General features: G+C 51.3%; 1 protein-coding gene and 1 long non-coding RNA gene across 9 annotated transcripts in view; one reads left to right on the top strand and one right to left on the bottom strand.

Annotated features, from left to right (window-relative positions):
* SPTBN2 (spectrin beta, non-erythrocytic 2) overlaps positions 1–12,514 on the bottom strand; it is a 42,877-nt gene extending 30,363 nt beyond the window's left edge. For 5 of the 8 annotated variants that reach the window (XM_089914432.1, XM_089914436.1, XM_022591341.3 and 2 more), the window contains exons 1-3: positions 5,717–5,885; positions 990–1,141; positions 386–559 (exon numbers count right to left, since the gene is read on the bottom strand). In XM_089914432.1, the coding sequence (XP_089770558.1) occupies positions 386–559; positions 990–1,141; positions 5,717–5,870 (480 nt within the window). In that variant the 5' untranslated portion in view covers positions 5,871–5,885. Of the gene's footprint in view, positions 1–385; positions 560–989; positions 1,230–3,203; positions 3,382–5,716; positions 5,893–11,222; positions 11,349–12,215 lie in introns of those variants that run through there. The other 3 variants (XM_089914437.1, XM_022591337.3, XM_089914435.1) reach the window with 3 other exon arrangements.
* Positions 3,464–12,236, top strand: LOC149748673 (uncharacterized). Its single transcript, XR_016393752.1, has 3 exons — positions 3,464–3,647; positions 4,827–4,914; positions 5,978–12,236. It is a non-coding gene; the product is annotated as an uncharacterized LOC149748673 (long non-coding RNA).
* Positions 12,515–19,647: the final 7,133 nt, after the last annotated feature.

Raw genomic sequence — 19,647 nt, 5'->3', positions numbered from 1 at the left:
GGACTGGCTTTGCTCAGAGCATAAGAAGGAGTAGGGTGGCTGTTGTCTTTTGAGGGAGGTGAGCAGAGTTTGAGGCAGCGGAGTGGGCTGGTGACCAGACTCCAAATGTAGCTCTAAAACTTTCCGTGGGGAAGGACCAGTCTGTAAAATTTCCAGTCCCTTGGGCAGCGACATGTGGTCCTATAGCCCGTGACCAGTACACAGACCAGGCCACAGGGAATTTGCCACAGAAGTTTGACAACATCCACGCTGGCCTCCACCCTGTTTAATGAGGAGCGTCCCCTGATTTGGCGTAGGAGGTCCTAGGCCCTCCGTGTGTGCAGTGACCTTGGGGGCTGCAGCACCGGTGTGCAGGGCACCCACCGAGCAACACCGTGCGGGGTACCTGGAATCGAAGGATGATGGTCCACACCAGCCCGAGGGTCAGGCGGTGGTTCCCGTCCACAATGTCATGCGAGCCCACATTTTCCAGGTGCACTTTTTGCTCCTTCAGGAACTGCAGCGCCTTGTCCACATTCTCCAGGCAGTGGATCCGCATGCGGCCCTTTGTGGGCTTTGGCTGTCGAGGGACCGGGGACACAAAGCCGTGGGACCGTGGGCCTCCTCTTCCTTCCCTCCTAGCTTTCCCAGGGCCCTGCTTCCTACACCTTCCCCATGACCTCCCTCAGGAACACGGGCCGCCCCGGGGAGCTAAAGCTGAGTTGCAGTTGAGGCTTGAGGCAGGTTAAGATTCCCAAGGGAATTAAGGACACCCAGAGTGGGTGGGAAAAAAATGTTTTCAATGGGGCCACTGTTCCTGTCTCCACGAAGCAATGCTCCTGGTTTAATTCACGCAGCAAAGCCTCTCAAAATGAAACCATCCTCTGAGCAGAGGGCGGCCACTGCTTTCTGCTCTGTGGGGTCACTCTTCTTGTTCGGGGCCACTCCCATAGCTTGTCCCCTTGACCACTGTCTCTCAGGCCTCCTCCTCCCTGGTGACCACAGCTCACCAGTGTCTCTCCCGAGAGCACCTCGAGGAGCCTCAGGAGGTTACGTCCATCCCGGAGGTCGCTGTACAGGTCTCCCACCCGGCATGTCACCCGGGCCAGGTGAGAGTTGACCCACTTGGTGAAGGTTTTCTTCTGCACAGCTTCTCGCTCATCTGTGGCAGCAACATGGGGTCATTTCTGCCCTTCAAGTACCGTGCACCTGCTTCTAAACACCAGTTGGTGGGGTTGGGGAAGTGAGGTCTGGGGAGGAGGAAGGGCAGGAAGACGGCCGGGAGGAAAACCCATAGCTTAAAAAGCCGGGAAATACAGAAATTGGAATGAGTTCATAAGCAAGGTGAAGAACAAAAATAAGAGATGGAAAACAGGCTTTGAGAAGAAAGGATGACAGAAATTAGAAGCAGGGGACATGCAGGGGAGGTCTGGGATCAGGACTCTGTCATGTAACAGTGGTGAAATGCTGTTGCTTCACCCATCAGGGCCTCACTTTCCTCATCTGTAAAATGGGCACGTTACTTTCTCTTTCAGCAAGTCATTGTGCTGACTGAGACAACGTGTGTAAGATGAGGCACGAAGTGGCTCCTCGATGAGTTACTGTTTATAGGCATGATCTAACCCGAAGGAAAGAGTAAGAGTTGCTCAGGTCGGTCCAGCAGGAGGTATGGCTGTTCCCTTTTGGTGGTGGACAAAGGAGAGGGTGTGAACTTAAATTACAGCAGCCACTGTTCCAAGTGGTCATTAGAAGGATGTGACATTATAGAGGCTGCAGGCCTCCTGAGTCAGCTTGCTCTCCTGGGATAATTTAAAGAAAAGACAGGCTCCTCTACTTCTGGGTTGACTCAATTGGTTGCAAGGGGATCCTGTCCCAGGACACTAATATTCCAATGCCAAGAGGGAAAACGTCATCGTGAAAGTAGGAAACAGGGGAAACAGTGCGTCCAAGAAACACGGGGTGGGGGCAGGGAGAAACCAGGCAGAGTTTAGCGCCAATCTCAAAAAAAGTGAGGAGATGCCTGCTGCCTGGTCCACAGGGGGACCTGCTGATGAGGGGATGCTGTTATATTTTACAGAAAAATAAGAATTAAAAGTATTATAAATGACAACGTGAGGGAAGAGGCTCAGGCCATCGGAAGCTGCTCCGGCCACTAGGATTTCCACCCGTTCTCCCCAGAGGAGCCCAGTGCAAGGACCCAGTCCAAATGGCCAGGGCCTGAAGAGTCACTTGTCCTTCCGTCTCAGCACCAGCATCTCGGAAACCGAAAAGACTCACCCCTTAATCTCACATTCCTATGCACCTCACCCATAAAGCATAGCGACACACCCATGTCTATTTCTGTCTTTCTTACCTCCAACCCCGTACCTGGGACAACCTTGGGGTCCTAACAAATGCTCAGATATCCTGATGCTCTGTGGGCCTTCTCTCAGGGTCCACAGGCCCTGCCCGAGCCGGGGACTGCCCGGAACATCAGCCATTACTGGACCCACGGAGTCTGCCCTGATGCCAGGCACACGGGGGTGAGGCCGTTTTGGCGCACAGGTAGCATGAGAGGGGAAGATGTGGAAACGGGGGCAGCTAGGAGAAAAATGTGCAAAGCCAAGTGCCAGGGACAAAGTGTAACTTTACAAGGCGTCCACGGACACACAAGACACAGTGGCTCCCAGAGATACACTGGAGTATGGCCGCCAGGGTGAACACAGCCTGCTCAGACATATACCTGAGCCTGTCTGCACCAGCTCCCTTTGACACACTCCCTGGTTTCCACACACACTTAAGACACCCACTCAGAAACCCGGGGCAGCACAAACACGCCCTAGGTCCCTCGCCTACTGGCTCACTCTCCCTGTCTCCTTCCCTGTCCACCCCAGCGGGCGTTTCCTCCCAAAGGCCGGAAAGTCTCAGCGAACCACGTTCGCTCCCCGCCTTGGAGGACACACGCCCAGCTGGGCCCCGACGCCGCCGTCACACCCGCTCTCGCTCTCACCGCCCCTCCAGCGGGTCCAAGCCTTTCCGGATTCTGTCAGCATCCCCGTGTTTTCCGGCCACTTGTAATTATTCCCCCGGCACTTTGTCTCCCAACACAAACGTCTGAGTCACAGAAGACGCTCCCCCCGACCCCGGGTTCCTGGCTCCGGCTCCTCTCCCACGCCCCCCGGGCCCCTCGCTCCGCGGGGCCCCCTCTCCGCGCGGCTCCCCTCCGCTCGCCCCCCGGAGCCCACCTTGAAGCTGCTTGAAGCGTCCCTCCAGCATGCTGGTGTATTGAGCCGGGCTGATGAAGGCAGCCGGCGAGAGCGGGAGGCCCCCGGGGCTCTGAACCTCTTCCACAGCCTCGTAGTAAAACTCGCCGGCCCCGTTCAGGCCGTGCCCGTGCGCCCTGCTCACTCCGTGCCCGTTCATGATGCTGCTGCCTCTCACTCTCCCGGGGCCCAGCGTCCATGCTCTGCCCGCGCCGTGGCGGGGCGCCGAGGGTCGGCTCCCCCTCGAGCCTGGGATCCCGCGAGCCTGGGGTCCCCGGGTGGCAGGGGGTGTGCCTCAAGGACGGTGGAAGTTTCGAGGACTGGGAGAAAGGAGTCACGGGACGTCTGAGCCCCGAGCTGCGGGACCCGTCGTCAGAACACACCTGGCTGCGGCGAGAGGAGACGGAGGCAGCTCCAGACAAACAGGTCGGACAGTGACGGGGGAGGGGTGGGAGGCGGAGCTTTCCGGCTGGGGCAGGGCCAGGCCCCGCGGGCCGCAGGAGGCAACTGCCGGCGCCTTAGAGACCTGCGCGTCTGGCCCCGAGTTGCCTCCGAGTACACAAGACCCGAGGGAGAGGCCCCCGAAGCAAAGTCCTGCTTTCCCAAGGTCTGCAGGTGTGATGAGGATGCCCCCTCTCTGTGACTCTGGGAGGTCCCCCTTCAGGATGTGGGCTTTGATCCCCAGCTCAGGGAGCAGAGAAAGAGAAATCCTTGAAGGGGCAAAGCCAGCTCAGTAGTACTAGCCAGGCACTGTGCTAGGTGTTTGCTTACATTCCTTCATTTGTGAGATAGGTGTTGTTATCTTCCTCACTTGTTTGTCATCCTCACCTCCAGTATCAGCTCCTTCCCTGCCATGGGGCCCATCAGGCCCTCCTCGGCCAGGCCATCCCAGGCCCCCAGTACACCCACTGCCGGGCACATCCTACCTTTCTATGGGCTTCAGCCCTTGTCACTTACAAGCTACTCTTGCCCTTCTCCCATCTTCCTTCATTCAGTATTTATTTGGCACCTACCGGTGCGAGGCGCAGTGCTAGGCAAAGCCCATACAGCGACACCTCCTCAGGAGAGCCCCGTTTAGTAGTGGAGATAAACACCTATTGACAGCATAGGTGGCATATGTCGCATGTACAAACATTGCAACAGTCCTGGGTATCACGTGTCATGTGCACACAGACATCATGACCATTCTAGAAGCTACTCTTATCCAAAATCAGGGTACCAGGGAAACTTTCCCCCAGAGAGGTGAGATTCTCCATAACCCATGTCTTCTGCCTTCTCTCATCTATAGAAACAGCAATATGAGTATTTCACAAGCCAGCGTGTAGACCTAACGGGAAGGACAGGGAGGCCCAGCAGAAGTTGATAAGGGACCCCCAGAAGCAATGGCTACCACATGGGGATCCTCAGAATGGTGTTGGGCTGGCTGAAAAGAATTACCTGGAGAGCTTAAAAATTCCGATTCCTGGACCTTAGGTCCAAAGATTCTAATTTGGTGTGTCCAGAAAGGGGTTTGAGAACCTATATTTGTGAAAACATCCGTGGGTGATCCTGTAAAAAGTGCGGCCAAGTTTGGGAACCACCCCCTCAGTGTCTCCCTTCTTATAGGAGGCCACCCCACCCATGCTGGGAGCACCACCTCTCAGGAAGGAGTAGCTGTGACCTCTCCCACTGCACTGGGCTGGGAGGCCAGCAGGTCAGTGGAAAAGACAAGGGTGGCATGGAGGAGGGAAACCAAAAGGGTGGGTGGCCTTGGGGTGTGTGGGTGACTCAGCCCCACGACAGCCGCAGCCAATGGTGTCAGGTGGCAGCCGCACTCTTGTTGCCATGACAACTCCTCCCCAGAACGCAGGGAGGCCCGTCGAACGGGTTTGCTTGTGTTCGCAGGGGCTGAAGAGAGAACCGAGGCCATAGGGGAGGGCAGGGGCTGAGGCAGGCGGGGAGAATGGGCGGCTGCGGAAACCAGAGGCAGGCAGAGGGAACCTGCTTCAGGGAACCAGTAGATGAAACAGAGGGAGGAACAGGCGGCAGGTGGAAGGAACAGGTGGGGAGGGAGCGGAGAGGCTACTGGACTAGGAGGGGGAACAGGTGTGAGAGATGACAGTGGAAATCAAGGAAGAGACAAGAGGATGAAAGGTAAGGGAGAGGTGGGTGGAAACAGAATAGCAAGACTAAGCGCAAAAGAATTAAGGAACATGACTCAGGGATAGAGGCCAGGAAGTCAGCTGAGCACGGAGGGGAACACAGCTGAGTCCCAGGGTCAGCACGGCTTCTCCCTGCTTGTGGGGAAGGAAGCTGGGCATGTTATGGATTGTGCGCAGTTTGTTCTTGAGGCTGGAGTTGGGGACCAGGGGCTTGGTAGGGTGATCTGGATTTCCCGCTCTAGTGCAGCAGCTTAGAAAGAGTCGGTCTTCCCATGAAGTTGAAGGACTCTTCATGACAAGCTTCCCATCCCACATCCATTCTCAGCATCTCCCCCGGCCCTCCCCTGACCTCACCTGCCAGGGCCTTAATTCGAGACCTCTCAAAGAGGCGGGCCGAGCTGCTGTCATTGTCCCAGTCCGAGTCGGGCAGGTCCCAGCGGTTGTTGATGTCACTGTACTGGCCCTGGATCTCCAAGCTGTCAAAGTCTGTGGGTGACAGGGTGCTCATGGTGGTGGATGGCCTCCTGCTCCTGCAAGGGGGAATGTGGCTGGTGAGGCGCCTCTCAAAGCCACCGAGTCCAACACTCACCACGTCCTCCTCTCTTCCTGCCCTAGATCTGCTCTGCTCTCTTGACGGCCAAAGGTTGTGGTCGTTGTTTTCACCAATGGAAATCATCCCCCAGTGGGAGAGAGGAAGCCATGGAGGAGAAGCAGAGAGACAGGAACACAACAGACACACGTGGAGTGAGGCTGGAAGGCAGCAGTGTCTCAGAGCGACATAGTGGAGATGAAGGTCTCCAGAACCTCAGGCCAGAGAGGGACAGTGGGCAGGGGGCCGAAGGTGGCAATGGCCCTCAGCGTGGCTCAGGACAGCAATGTGGACACCAGGGCAATGCAGGAAGCAGGCCTGGGACCCCTTGGGCAATAGTGAGTATAAACCGGAGTTCTTTCATTCCTGGTTCCACAAACTGTTCTGAGTGCCCCCGCCCCCACCCCCACCCCCAAGATGGCCTCCTATACCCTGTAAACCAGGGATCCCCACACCCCCGGGCCGCGGACCAGTATGGGTCCATGGCCCGATAGGAACCAGGCTGCAGAGCAGGAGGTGAGTGGCAGGTGAGTGAGCGAAGCGTCATCTGCAGCTCCCCATCGCTCCTCATCGCTGGCATTACCACCATCCCCCCCACCCCCATGAAACCAAAAGGTTGGGGACTGCTGCTATAAGCGATTTGATGTGAAAAGACCCACATCCTGCTCTCAGGCCAAGATGCATCTACGATACACCAGGAAGACTGATGCACTGCTAGTAAGCATGGATAAAGAGCCCAGGAGTTCAAAGGAGGACACAGTATGGTTATCTCCCCTTGTTTACCTTTTACTTGTGACAGAGAATACTTAATAGGTGCTCAATGAACGTCAGCTGTGATATGTGTCCTCGCCATTTACATGCATCACCTCATCGCAACCCTCTGTGGGGCAAGGGTCCATTATCATCCCCATTTCATAGATGACGAAGTTGCCCCATGAAAGTTAAATCACGGTTCAGGGTCACTGGGAGGCAGCTGGAAGGCGCAGAGCTGGGTTTTGAAGCGAGATTCTTTTTGACTCTGGAGGACAAGCTCTTAATCATAACATTTACATGTTCTTGAACTTCCTGGAGCCCTTCAGAGCTCCCTTCTAGGGCCCAGGCTGGGGAAACTGGGACCATGTGTGCTCGCCAGCACAACTCACGACTCTATTTTACACAAACAAACCCTGTCCTTCTCCAAACTAACAAATGAGTTTCAGATTAGCTTCTAGGGATTTTTTTTTTTAAACCTCTACTATCCAAAGTTCTCGAGTAATTCAGCAGCCATTCAAGAGAATGGAGGGGGCTGACTCTGTAACTGAACCCCAAATTCTTCATTTCTCATTTTCCTAGTGCCTCTTAAATACAAAGACATTTTCATCCTTAGCACCACTTCCTAGGGTTGGGGCTATGACCTTGGCAGTCTCTGGCTCTAGAAAGAAGGTATGGTACCTCTTGTGTGGTGTGGGGGAAGGAAGAAAGAATGGGTGGTGAGTTGTGGGTGGTTAGCGAGATGTGAGATGTGTTCCCATGGGTGTACAGGGCAGAACTTGGCTTCTGTCATTAAGCGGTTTCATCAAGCAGAACCCGCCCCACGTGAAGGCCAGGACTGTCTACCCCTCCCTTTTCTCCCAAAAAGAAAACACACACAAACATTTCCCTGGGAGTTAAGGTCTCAGGTTCCTAGGTTTGGGCTTTTCATTCCTTGTAATAGGAAAGAGAGCTTCATTTTTACTAGGCTGAGGACTCCTTTTCTCATTTAAAATCCATCATTTTCCCTAATCCCCAGCAGATTCTTTGAATTTGCTCTGTAAATATTTATATAAAAATAAATTCGAGGGCAGAGTCAAGTCATCCTGAGCAAAGAGTGCTGTAGGCAAGGTGTGACCTGAACTAGAGTCCCCGAATACTCTCAGCCACTGGACAGGGAAGCAGCCTAAGCCCTGGGACCAATTCGAATTCCATTTCTCTGGGCCCCTCAGATTAGGGCTTCTTCCACAGCAGCCATGCTCACACTTAGCTCTGGGATGCACATTTCTAGCACTCCCGCTCTCCCTGCACAGAGCCCTCCACAGAAAACCCTACATACAATGTCCCGCCTTCTATTCTGTGACCCTTTTTCCTTTTATCAGGAGTCACAAACCTACTAAAGCCAGCCCCCAGGGGTATGGCCAATGAGCTGTTATAAAAGAACTAATTTGGGATTCTTTTAGGTGGGCTTGCGCTTTCCACTTCTCTACGGGCCCCACCATTCCCTGTTGGCTCCTTCCCAGACTTGTCACACATTTTTGTTACCTGCTTGGCCCCTGAAGGCCTCTGAGGTTTTCAAACCTTGTTTTATATCTTTGTACTCCACAAAGAGCAGAAACTTAAAGAAGCAGACTGTCAGACCCCATCGCCAAATTGCTGTGTGTCCCCAGCACCTCTGGAAGCTGTACAAAACCTAAACATATACCTCTTTGGCTTCTTTTTGGTGATCCAACTTTGTCCTCCTGACGGATCCTATTGGGACCAAGGCATGGGATCCAGACTTCTCAGGGAGGTCTGGGTGTTACAGCCTCTCCTATAACCTGGGGGAGAAAATATGAAGCTGGAACCTCCCCTTCTCCCAAATAAAATGGTCCCCTGGCTAAATCCAATTTGAGACATACATGCTTTTCATCCTGAGTTTCCAAGATGCCTCCCATCATATAGATAAGGAACCAAGATGGCACTGGTGTCCTTAGATCAGTGGTCCCCAAATTTTTTGGCCCCAGGGACTGGTTTCGTGGAAGACAATTTTTCCATGGACGGTGGTGGTGCGGGGAGGATGGTTCAGGCAGTAATGCGAGCGATGGGGAGTGGCAGATGAAGCTTCACTCACTCACCCACTGCTCACTCCTGCTGTGTGGCCGGGTTCCTAACAGGCCGCAGACCCATACCTGTCCACGGCCCAGGGGTTGGGGACCCTTGCCTTAGGTCACAGGACCCCATGGGGCCACCATGTTGGGACTCCAAGGAGTTTATTCCCATAGTGAGTGATGCTTTCTGGTGTCCTTCAGCACAGTGGTTCTGAGGGCCTCTGAGTTTTGGTTTTCAAGCATTTGGGCTCTGCAGACCCCTGGCCTTTTGGACAATATGCTGTGTTCTGTGTTCCCTGCTGCCATGTCCAGAGTCCTGTAGTTTTCTGGTTGAGTTTCTCTACATAGATCCCATCCTGGTTTCTCTTCTCTGATTTACCATTCCTCGCTTATGATTTGGGTCTCCATGCTCATTTCCTTAGTCAGCCTGTGTCCCAGCCCCATGACCGCCTAAATCAACTCTATGCTGGGGAATCATCAACCTGATTCTTCTCCATGGATTCCTGGACTCTGGCAATAGAGCGGTACAGCAGCTAATCCAGATTACAGGTTCACCAATGCCTTATTCTTAGCCACTGACCTGGAGGCCAGGCCCAAGTAGCTTACATTGTTCATGCTATGGTAAAGCCAACTCCCGCCAGCTGCACGCTTGGGGTCCTGCTAGATTATATGCCCAAGCGCTGCTGGATGCGGACTCTGCTCAGCCTAGAGCTGGTCCTCAAGGGCAGCTGCCCCCCTTCCCCTTTCCTCCCTTTCGCTGGCCTGTAAAGCTGGAAATCCTATCCCCCCGGGCTAGAGTCTGTCTTGTACCCTAATTCCTTCTCTGGACACATCCTCCTCCTGATTAATTCTTTCCCTCCCTCAGAGACAGTTGATCATTCCCTCCTCTGTGCTCCCACAGCACTTCAGCGTGCAGCTATTATTACACTTATCACATTGTATTACAGTTAGTTGTTTATGTGTCTCTCTGCCTGCTCCACTTTTAACCCATTGAGGACAAGGGCTGCATCTTACTCATGTTGGTGTTTTCCCAATAGATATTGAATAAAGAGATATTGAATGAACTAATAAAGACCTATTGGATAGCACAGGGAACTGTACTGAATACTCTGTAACGACATATACGGGAAAGGAACCTAAAAAAGAGTGGAGATATGTATATGTATAACTGATTCACTTTGCTGTACAGCAGAAACTAACACACTGTAAATCAAGTATACCCCAATAAAATTTTTTTAAAAAGAAAAAAAGGAACATTTAAAAAAGAGACATTGAATGAATGGGCCATAATTTTTTTTTCCATCAAATTCATGTCTTTTTTAGATTTAGAGAAAAAAACACAAGGAAAGAATGAAAATGGCATCAGAGAAGACCCTCTGCTTCTCATCTGGAGTACCGTCAGTGTTGAACTCTATAGTTCAGGATCAGGGATTCTCAACCTTGCATGAATCGTAATTACCTGGAGGGCTATTAAAACACAGACCACTGGGCCCTGCTCCCCAGAGCTTCTGATTCAGGAGATCTGGGGTGCGGCCTGGGAATTTGCATTTCTAAACTGTTCCCAGATGATACTAAAGCTACTGGTCTGGAGACCACATCTTGAGGGCCACTGTTGTCCAAAGATGAGGAGCAGTTAAATTAGTTAGAGAAGCTATGAGGACAGAGAAGACACAAAGTTTCAGGGGTGAGTGTGACCTGAGGTTAGCCCCTGGGTCTGTTTAGGCTCTCTCCCATGCTAAACTCAAATACAACTTCCCCTCAGAAACCCCAAGACCCACAAAGAGCCAGAAGCCTCAGGCAAGGAGAGAGGAAAATGAAGATGGAGTGGGCTCTAGATCTAATGAGACAAATAGAGCTGATGGCTGGACACAGGCAAATTGCAGATGTGCGGAAGGACGACGATATGGCTGGAGATGCTGCTGGGAGGTGGAGTTGAACAAATGACAGCGGGATGAATAACAGATGAGAAGGAATGGGGACTTTGGCAAAGTAAAAATCTTATTTGACTCAAAGTATGAGTGGACCAGCAGAGAGGTAAAAGGAAAAAGAAATCACAAACAAACCCGGGGCTCCTAGGACAGCAGAAGGAAATGCACGCAGGGCAACCAGAGAACCCAGAGACAAAACCCCAACCATTTCCCTCAAGGCTGTGTTCCTGATAAAGCACCAGGAACTCTCCTCCAAGGAATTTAGGAACTGGGCTGAAGAGTTGGACTATATTTTTGTTTGATCGTCTCCTTTAGAATCCTCCACTCAGGGCAGAATTATTCAGATTAATTTCCACTCCCTTGCTACGCCCCTCCCCCAAGTCTGTAACCGATGGGTTACATCAGTTTCCCTAAGGGACAAATCTAAGATCCTTATTAGCTTTTTTCTCCCTAATCCCTTGCTCTTCTGAATATGACAAGAGGTTGCCCAGCACCTCAAGCTAAGTCACACATTTGGAATTCACTCTGCCCCCTTCACCTTCAAGGGAAACTGGTTTGTAGACACCGTGCCGGTGCCTGAACCGACCAGCTCTCCAGCGCCGGAATTGTGGCTGCTCTCGGAGGGGAGGAGGGCAGCTGAGAAACAACCCACGGAGACAGCATGTAGCAGGTTAGGACAGGGGCAAGCCTGCAGATCAGACAAGCATGCAATGCCACGAGGTTAAAGGGGTAAAGTCGTTCTGAGCCACAGTGGGTGGTAAATGCCGATTGCGGTGCTGGAGTTGGAACCGCTCAGGAGGAGGCCTTGCCCGCTAGTTCTGTGCCCACGGACTCCAAGCCCTCTGCATATCTCGGCCACAGGGACACCTTACGCTGCCTCTTCCCCGCCACCCGCAGGGGCTTCATTCTCCCTTTTTCCTCTGCCGGTGTTCCGGTCACCACAGCCAACCGTGTCCCTCTCTCACACACACTGTGAGGGAGCATAAAAGGAGAGCATGCAGCTAGCTAGCTACCAAAGAGGCGAGGAGAAGCCCACCGGCTCCAGAGGGAGCCCCCAGCCAGCTCCCGAGAGGGAGTCGGGCGCTCACAGCAGCGGGGCAGAGGCAGCCGAGCGTGTCCGCAGCACTTGGACCCGCGCCGGCCGGCCCGCCTCCGCGATGCGAACAGCTGGCGCTGTCAGACACGCTCAGAGCCCAGCGACCCGATCTCTTAACGCGTTTGTCAGCCCCAACTCTTCCAGACTCTTCTCTGGTCTCCGGAAAGGCCCGCGTCCCGCAAGCCTCGATCCCCGCTGCTCACACACGGGTACCTGGGTGGCTGGCACTTGACTCTCCATCCTGTCCCCGGGACCCAGCGGGAGCGAGCGCCAGGAGCCGCATCTTCCCACCCTTGCTCCCCTGGGCCGGCCCCGACCCCGACCCCGACCCCGACCCCGACCCCGCCGACCGCACGCGGCCGCACAAAGCGCACAGCCCCGCCGGCCGGGACAAAGCGGGCCCGGGCACCGGCACCTACCTCGGTGAGGAGCGCCGGCCGGACAGCCGGGAGCGCGGCGGGCGGGGGCGCACCGGTCGTTGCCGCGCCCGCAGCCCAGCCGCGAGGGGCGGTTGCGGGCGGCGGCGGCGGGGCGCACGGCAGGCTGCAGGCGGGCGCTGTCACGGGGCGCGAGCGGCGCGGGGAGCGCGCGGGGCCGGCGGTGGCGGGGCGCGGGCGCGAGCGGCGGGACTGCGGCGCCGCGGAAGGAGGACAATAGCTTCCCCCTGCCGCAGGCCGCCGGCTCCCGCGGGAGGCTCGGGACCATCTGGAGCCGGCAGCCCCGCGGGACTCGGGGCGGGGCCCGAGTCGCCCCCTCCCCGCCCGGCGCCATGGCAACCGCGGCCCCTCTTGGGTCTCCGCTCAGCTCCCCGGCCCGGGGTCGCTGACCTTCCCCGAGGCTAACGCAGCGTCGGCTCCTATGCCGGTTCCCGACCTCCCCCCCAACCCACCCCCGCCTACTCTGTGAGTGCCCCCAGAGCCCCGCCTTCCGGTCCTCGCCGGCCCTGGTCACCCTCGGGCCGTCCGGGTACCCCCCACAGCTTGGGGGCTCTGTCTCCGCAGTTTGAGTAGCCCACCTTTGTCCCTACTACGCTTTTCGCCCCAAATCTGTATCCCCGGGACACGCAATGCCTCCTTTAATGGCACTCACCGTCCAGAAGATTTCCCAATATTCAGCCTCTGTTTCCCGTTTCAATTTTTCCTCTTTGGGCACCTCCAGTCAATCCATCTCCCTTTAAGCATTTCTTTCATCCAGCCCTTCTCTCTCTGGTCCTCCTTCGGTCAGGTAGGCCGGCTGTCTTTCCCAAAGCATCTCCATGGTACATGTGGAGATTCGTCTCCTCGCAGATCAGATTCTCAGAACAGTCATCACTGCAGCTTCTCTCAGCTCCTTCTCAGCTCCTCTCATTTATCAACCAGAATTCCGGCCTACTCACTGTCTTAAAAGGGAATGGGGGTGGGGACGGACATATCTCAGCCTGTCACAGCTGGGTTTCTCCTTGGCTTAGTAGCATCGGAGTGGTCTAATGTCTAGTGGTCTAAGGTCATCGAATAGTGAATTGCTATCTCCTTAAGAGAGGAAAGAATTATGCCCAAATCATAAAGTTATAGAGTGCCAGGTAGGTGCTAAAAGTGTGTTATTTCATGTGACCCCCCCCCCAACTCCAGCTCTAAGAGATAGGTACAGTTCTTTCAGACTAGGAGACTAAGCTAAGAGATGAACTAGTAATAATACACTGAGCTTTGTACAGAGCAGTCTGAATTGAACCATTAGATTTTACTGCCCCTGAAGATGTGGGCCTGTTTCTACCTGAGAAATGCTTGAAATGGCCAAGTAAGGGCAATGTGAAGAATGGGCTTTGCCTGAATTATTGGTTTAAGGTTTTGTTTATTTATGAGTAATGGCATTTTAGGATTTGGCTCCTTTCTGAAAAGGTATACATAATGAAACAAATATGTAAGTATTTGAAGTACTTTCCAGATATGATTTTGGTAAGGTGAAATCGTTTGTGTTAAACCCGCTTGAAAACATTTTCAAGTAAAAAAAAAAAAAAAAAAAGCCTGCTACCAATCCAAACTAGTTGTGTCATCTCACCTACCTGGCCTCAGTTTTCCTAGTCTATAAAATGGGTTGGGAGAGGGGTTGTTGTGTTAGTTGCACTAAAAGAAGAACTTGAACTTCTCTCCCAGCTCTGATAGTCAGATTCCACCATTAAACTGGAACCAGGATTCTACCACCGAACTGGAACTTGGTCTTCCGGAGTGCACTTCACTGTTAGCTGTTAATTCAGTCTACTTATTTTTTAACAGTCACTCCTCAGGCAACAAAATCAAAGAAGTGAGGGCATAAGCTGCAGCTGTTCCCAAAGGTAGTAGTGAGTGCATTCAGGAGGAAGGGAGCACCGAGGTGTGCTTTTGGTCATCAGGGAGACTTGGTCAGGGATGTTAAAGCTGATGGGATGAGAATCAGCCAGACTGCTGCTGCTGTACTGGTTATGGGAACCGAGGGTCTCCATGATAGCCTATCAGATTGTGACCCAACTAGAAGACAAGGATATTAGATCTTATGATAAACATGACAATAATATCTTGTATATAGTGATTTCCCCTTTTCAACATCGCATAACCCTTTTAAAAGCCTCATAAAGTAAACGTTCTCATTTTATTGATGAGCAAACTGATGGTCAGACACCTAAGTGAATGCCCAAGCACATAGAGTTAGTTCGTAATAGAGACACCAGGTCTTCTGATTCCTCATATGTTCTTTCCCCTCTGCTAGAGAGGGAGTATAGAAGAGTGGTTAAAAGCATCAATTTTGGGGAGGCATGGATTGGGAGTTTAGGATTAGCAGATGCAAAACATTATATATAGAATGGATAAACAACAAGTTACTACTGTAGAGCATAAGGAACAGTATTCAGTATCCTGTAATAAACCATAATGAAAAGGAATATGAGAAGGAATATATATATGTACAACAATCACTTTGCTGTACAGCAGAAATTAACACAACGTTGAAAATCAACTATACTTCAATAAAATAAAAAAAATTTTTTAAAGTATCAATTTTGGAGTCAGACTCCTGGGTTTATTTATTTATTTTATTAAAAAAAATTTTTTTATGGCTGCATTGGGTCTTAGTTGTGTCACTCGGGATCTTCACTGAGGCATGAGGGATCTTTTGTTGTGGCGCGCAGGCTTCTCTCTAGTTGTAGCGTGCGGGTTCTCTCTCTAGTTCTGGCAAGCGAGCTCTGTGGTTTGCTGCACATGGGCTTTCTCGCTGAGGCGACCAGGCTCAGTAGTCGTGGCGCCCGGCATTAGTGGCCCCGTAGCATGTGGGATCTTACTTCCCCGACCAGGGATCAAACCCGTGTTCCCTGCTTTGGAAGGCGGATTCTTTACCACTGGACCACCAGGGAAGTCCTGGTGTCGTGGGTTTAAAACCTAGTTTTGCCACCTCCACCTGTTAACCTTGGGCAAGTTACTTAACCTCCCTGGAATTCAGCTTCCACATCGTAATGTGGGGATCAAACGAGTTATTGCAGATAAATTACCAGAACAGTGCCCCATACATGGTAAGCACTCAACTAGTGCCAGCTATTATTTTACCATATTATCATTTTACCATACTGTTTCCCAATTTGGGGAGGAAGCACGTTCAATAAAGAGAACACTGAGATCGCTTGTCTCAGCTCTGTAACTGAGTTGCTTTGGAAACTTGTTATTTTGCTCTGTAGTGCGTCAGTACAGTCAATGATGAAGAAAATACCTGCTTTCTTTTTACATGAGTGGCAAAAGTGAATGGAGTGATGTCCACCAAATGTGCTGAGCTTCTCGGATAAATCCAGGTTTGCTGCTTACATTACCAAGATTCGTGGAAAGGTCTTGGTAGGACTTCCTGCCACCAAACCTCCAGGCACAGCTGAATTCTCAGCTTTCGTTCCTATACCATGGAAGAGGTGTCCCTCCTTCTGTCTGAGACTGATTCTTCCTGCTCCTGCCCTAAGTCCCATCCCCTCGCACAGCCCCATGGCTCTCACCCCTTCTGGTGAGTTTCCTCTCCTCTGGCTCCTTCCCATCAGCATTTAAACATGCTCAAGTGTCTGCCAGCTTAAAAATGTAGTGAGAAAACCGGATCCTTCTCCATGTCTTGCCCTTAATCTTTATGATGATAGTCTTCTAGAGTCATTTGAACTCATTGGCTCCGCTTCTTTGCCTCCTTTTCCATCAAACATTCATCCAAAACCGACCTGCTTTATATGCCAGACACTGTGCTGGGATCTGGGGATCTAATAATGAGTAAAATGGACACTGTCTCTGTCCTCTTGGAGCTTACAGGCTGGTAGCGCTGATGGATATTAATAAAATAATCCCTCGGGTATATAATCACAAAGTACTGTAGAATGAATGAAAAGTTCAGGATGCTATGTGAGAATTCAACAGAGTCATAACCTGGTTAGGGAGTTTGCGGTGTGGTGGGCAGGTGGGAGCACGAGGGAGGCATCCCGCGGATAATTTGAGCTGAGATCTGAAATATGAGAAGCATTAACCAGGCAGGGAACGGGGAATAATATTAGCAGTTGCTAACATTAATTGGAGACTATATTTTTATACTTTATTTATGTATTTATTTATTTATTTGGCTGTGCCTCATGGCTTGCTTGCGGGATTTTTGTTCCTTGACCAGGGATGGGACCCAGGCCCCAGCAGGGAAAGCACCGAGTCCTAACCACTGGACTGCTGGGGAATTCCCTGTTTCTATACTTTACACAGAACATTTCATTTCCTTCTTGTAACAACTCTTAAGAGGTTTTAACCCCAGTCTACAGAAGAGGAAACGGAGGCATTGAGACATTAAGTGACATGCCCAAGGTCACTGAACCTGGAAGGGGTAGAACTAGGATTTTACCTCAGACAGTCTGACATTTGAACCATGTTCTTGGCTACAGGGACACAGAGTGTGTGATACTGCAGGAGGCATGGTGTGGGAAACAGAGAGAGGGACAGTGAGCGGGAAGACAGAGGAATTGTGTGGTGCATTCTGGCTAGGAAGACAGGCAAGAGCTAGGTCCTGCAGGGCTTACTAGGCCATTTGAAGAATTTAGTTTCTACCTTTAGAGTCCTGGCAGCTATTGAATGATTTGAAACAAGGAAGTGAAGTGATCAACTTTGTAGTTTTAAAAGATTACTCCAGCTGCTGTGTGGGGAACAGGTTAGAGGGGTATGTAATTTGACGTGAGAAACCAGTTAGAAGGCTACCACCGTGGTTCAGGTGAGAGAGAAGATGGTAGCTTGAACTTGGATGCTGGCAGTGGAGATGGAGGAACACATAGGTAGAAAGGATTGACAAGATGTGGTGATGGGTTAGATATAGGGGTGGTCGTGAGGAAAAAGGGTTTTTCATGGATGGACTGTGCCACTGGAGGAAGGGAGGTACCATTTGCCAAGATGAGGTTTGGGTGGAGAGAGTGTTGGTCTTGGAGATATTGAGTCATCCGTTGTATCTGGGTGTGGAGCTCAAAGAGGAGGTCTAGGGAATTTCCTTGCGGTCCAGTGGTTAAGGCTCTGAGCTTCCACTGCAGCAGGCACGGGTTTGATCCCTTGTTGGGGAACTAAGATCCCGCATGTTGCTGGCGTGGCCAAAAAAAAAAAAAAAAAAGAGGAGGTCTGGACTAAGATATGCATTTGGAAGATATCAGTGTAGAGACAGACGGTAAGCGAAGGGGGTAGATAGGCTTTGATGCAATTGATTTAATCCAATGCAATATAACTTCTAGTCCTCTAAAGTTGCTTTCAACCAGGTCGTCAATAATCCTATTGCTAAATACCAGTGTCAACTTCCAATTACTATCTTACCATTTCTCTTGGCAGCAATGGACTCTAATTGTGCCTGCTTCTTGAAATGTTCTTCCTTTGGTTTAGGGTTGCCACACTCTCCTGGTTTTCCTTCAGCCCCTGTGGTCCCTCCTTTGTTTCTTTTGTGAATTCCTTTTCTGCTTGTCAAGTAATTTTGTTGTTATTGTTGGTGATGGTGTTTTGTTCTAGGCCCTTTTCTCCTTCTATGCATTGTTCCTGGGTCATTTTATCTACCACTCTGCAGCTTGAGTGCTCTTTTTAACACAACAATCTGACAGATCACTTCTTTGCTGAAAACCCTTCAGTAGCTCCCCAACACCTTTGGGATAAAGTCTAAAGTTCTTGCTGTCGCTTCCTTCACACAAAGCCTTCCCTGGGCTCCAAGTCTGGGGCAGGGGCCTTCTGGTATCACTCCATACTGGACTGTTACTGCCCATTGGTCGTGTTTCCTCTTAGAGGATGAGCTCCATGAGGGAAGAGAGAATATCCCTTTCACAGTTGTATCCTCTGCAGAGCAGACATGTAGATACCTGTGCAACAAATCAGTGAATAACGGAAAAGACCTTGGGGGAGAAGGTGATTCCTTGTTGTAAACAGAAGCAACTGGATGTTTTCATACCAAACAATGTGTTTTCCATTTCTTTTACCCCTAATCTATCCCCCCATCACTTAAGCAGCGGCAAGCGCTTTCTAGATGTACTGCCCTCTGCATAGAAATGATACAGAAGATCAAAGTCTTGGTTTTTGAACTCTTAACTAGACCTTTTAAAATCTATCGCAGAGAAGATGTTCTTGAAAGCTTCAGTCTTTTTAATTGTAAGAGCCAGGTTCTTGAGAGGGAATTTTTTTTTTTTTTAATCCAAGAGACATCTCAAGAGCCAGAACCTGATGAACCTAAAGTTCAGTTTATGCCATCAACTGTCAAATTGGAAAGAACATGTGAGTTTCCCCTTCACACAGAAAATATAATCCTTTTTGAGCTTGGAGCAAAACTGAGAAAGATTGGGAAAGGAGAACAAGAGAGTCGTTGTTGTTGTACAAGAACAACTAGGTGCAACAGTGGGGTTTTGTTTTCTGTTCCCCCCCACCAAACAATAGTAGACAGAGGGGGTTCATGCTCCACTTCATTCCTGGAACTCTGAGGAGACACAGCCTTTCAAAGTACCCTGTGTCCACAAGGGCAACTGCCACAGAATAGAAGTAGCACCGTCACCTGTGTAGGCAAAGTAGGTCTGAGATGTATTCCATCTCCTCACCACCCCCAGGCTTCTCACCCCCTAAGCCCAAGTCTCCTTGGCTTGTCGACCTTTGGAGGAAATCGGAAAAATTCCTTGGTGCCCAGCCCCTGAGAGGAGAGTGAAAGTGAGCTGAGAACTGGGTGCCTGCAGGGACTGCTGCGGGGTAGGAGGTGAGCACCCCACAGTAGAGGCTGAGGGGGTACGTGGCCCAAGCCAGGGACCCGATAGAGGCTCAGATATACCAGGAATAGCTGAAGTGGGAGCCACCACTGAGCTCCCCACGAAGCAATCACTGCTCTTTATCTATACCAAGACCACAGCTTCCACTCACCAGAGAACATCATCTCTGCATCAGGTGCGGTGCCCAAGGGCCAAGACCAAGTGAAGGCTAGAGTTTATCAGTTAGGCAAGAGAGCACTTGACTGTAAAGCCTGTTCCCTGGCATCAGAATAATACATAAACCACAAAGTAGAACATTGTGAGAAGGGGATTGGGAGGAGAATCCTAAGAGACTGACTTTAAAACTTGAGATGACTGAGTTGTCTGGAATCGGCATGGTTTACTATTTTTCTGCCATTAGTAGAAATGGGGGCTGACGAGCTAGGTCGAGAAAGAAAGAAAATTACGTATTTCCTCACCTAAGTCTATGACCTGAGGTTGTAAACAAGCGTGCCGTACAAGTAAAGGTGAGAAAGGTGGGCTTGCGAGGGGAGCTCCAGGGCTTACAAGGACTGACCTGATTTCCCAAGATGACTGTGGACCAGGAGGCCTGTGTAACACCAATTCAGACATGATTTGCAAAGAATGATCATGTATTTGA

Source organism: Delphinapterus leucas, chromosome 7 (assembly GCF_059928025.1).
Source record: "Delphinapterus leucas isolate spDelLeu-1000000601 "Yukka" chromosome 7, BTC_Dleu_Yukka2, whole genome shotgun sequence".
NCBI classification, from domain to species: domain Eukaryota; kingdom Metazoa; phylum Chordata; class Mammalia; order Artiodactyla; family Monodontidae; genus Delphinapterus; species Delphinapterus leucas.
This window is presented reverse-complemented; position numbering and strand designations above follow the sequence as displayed.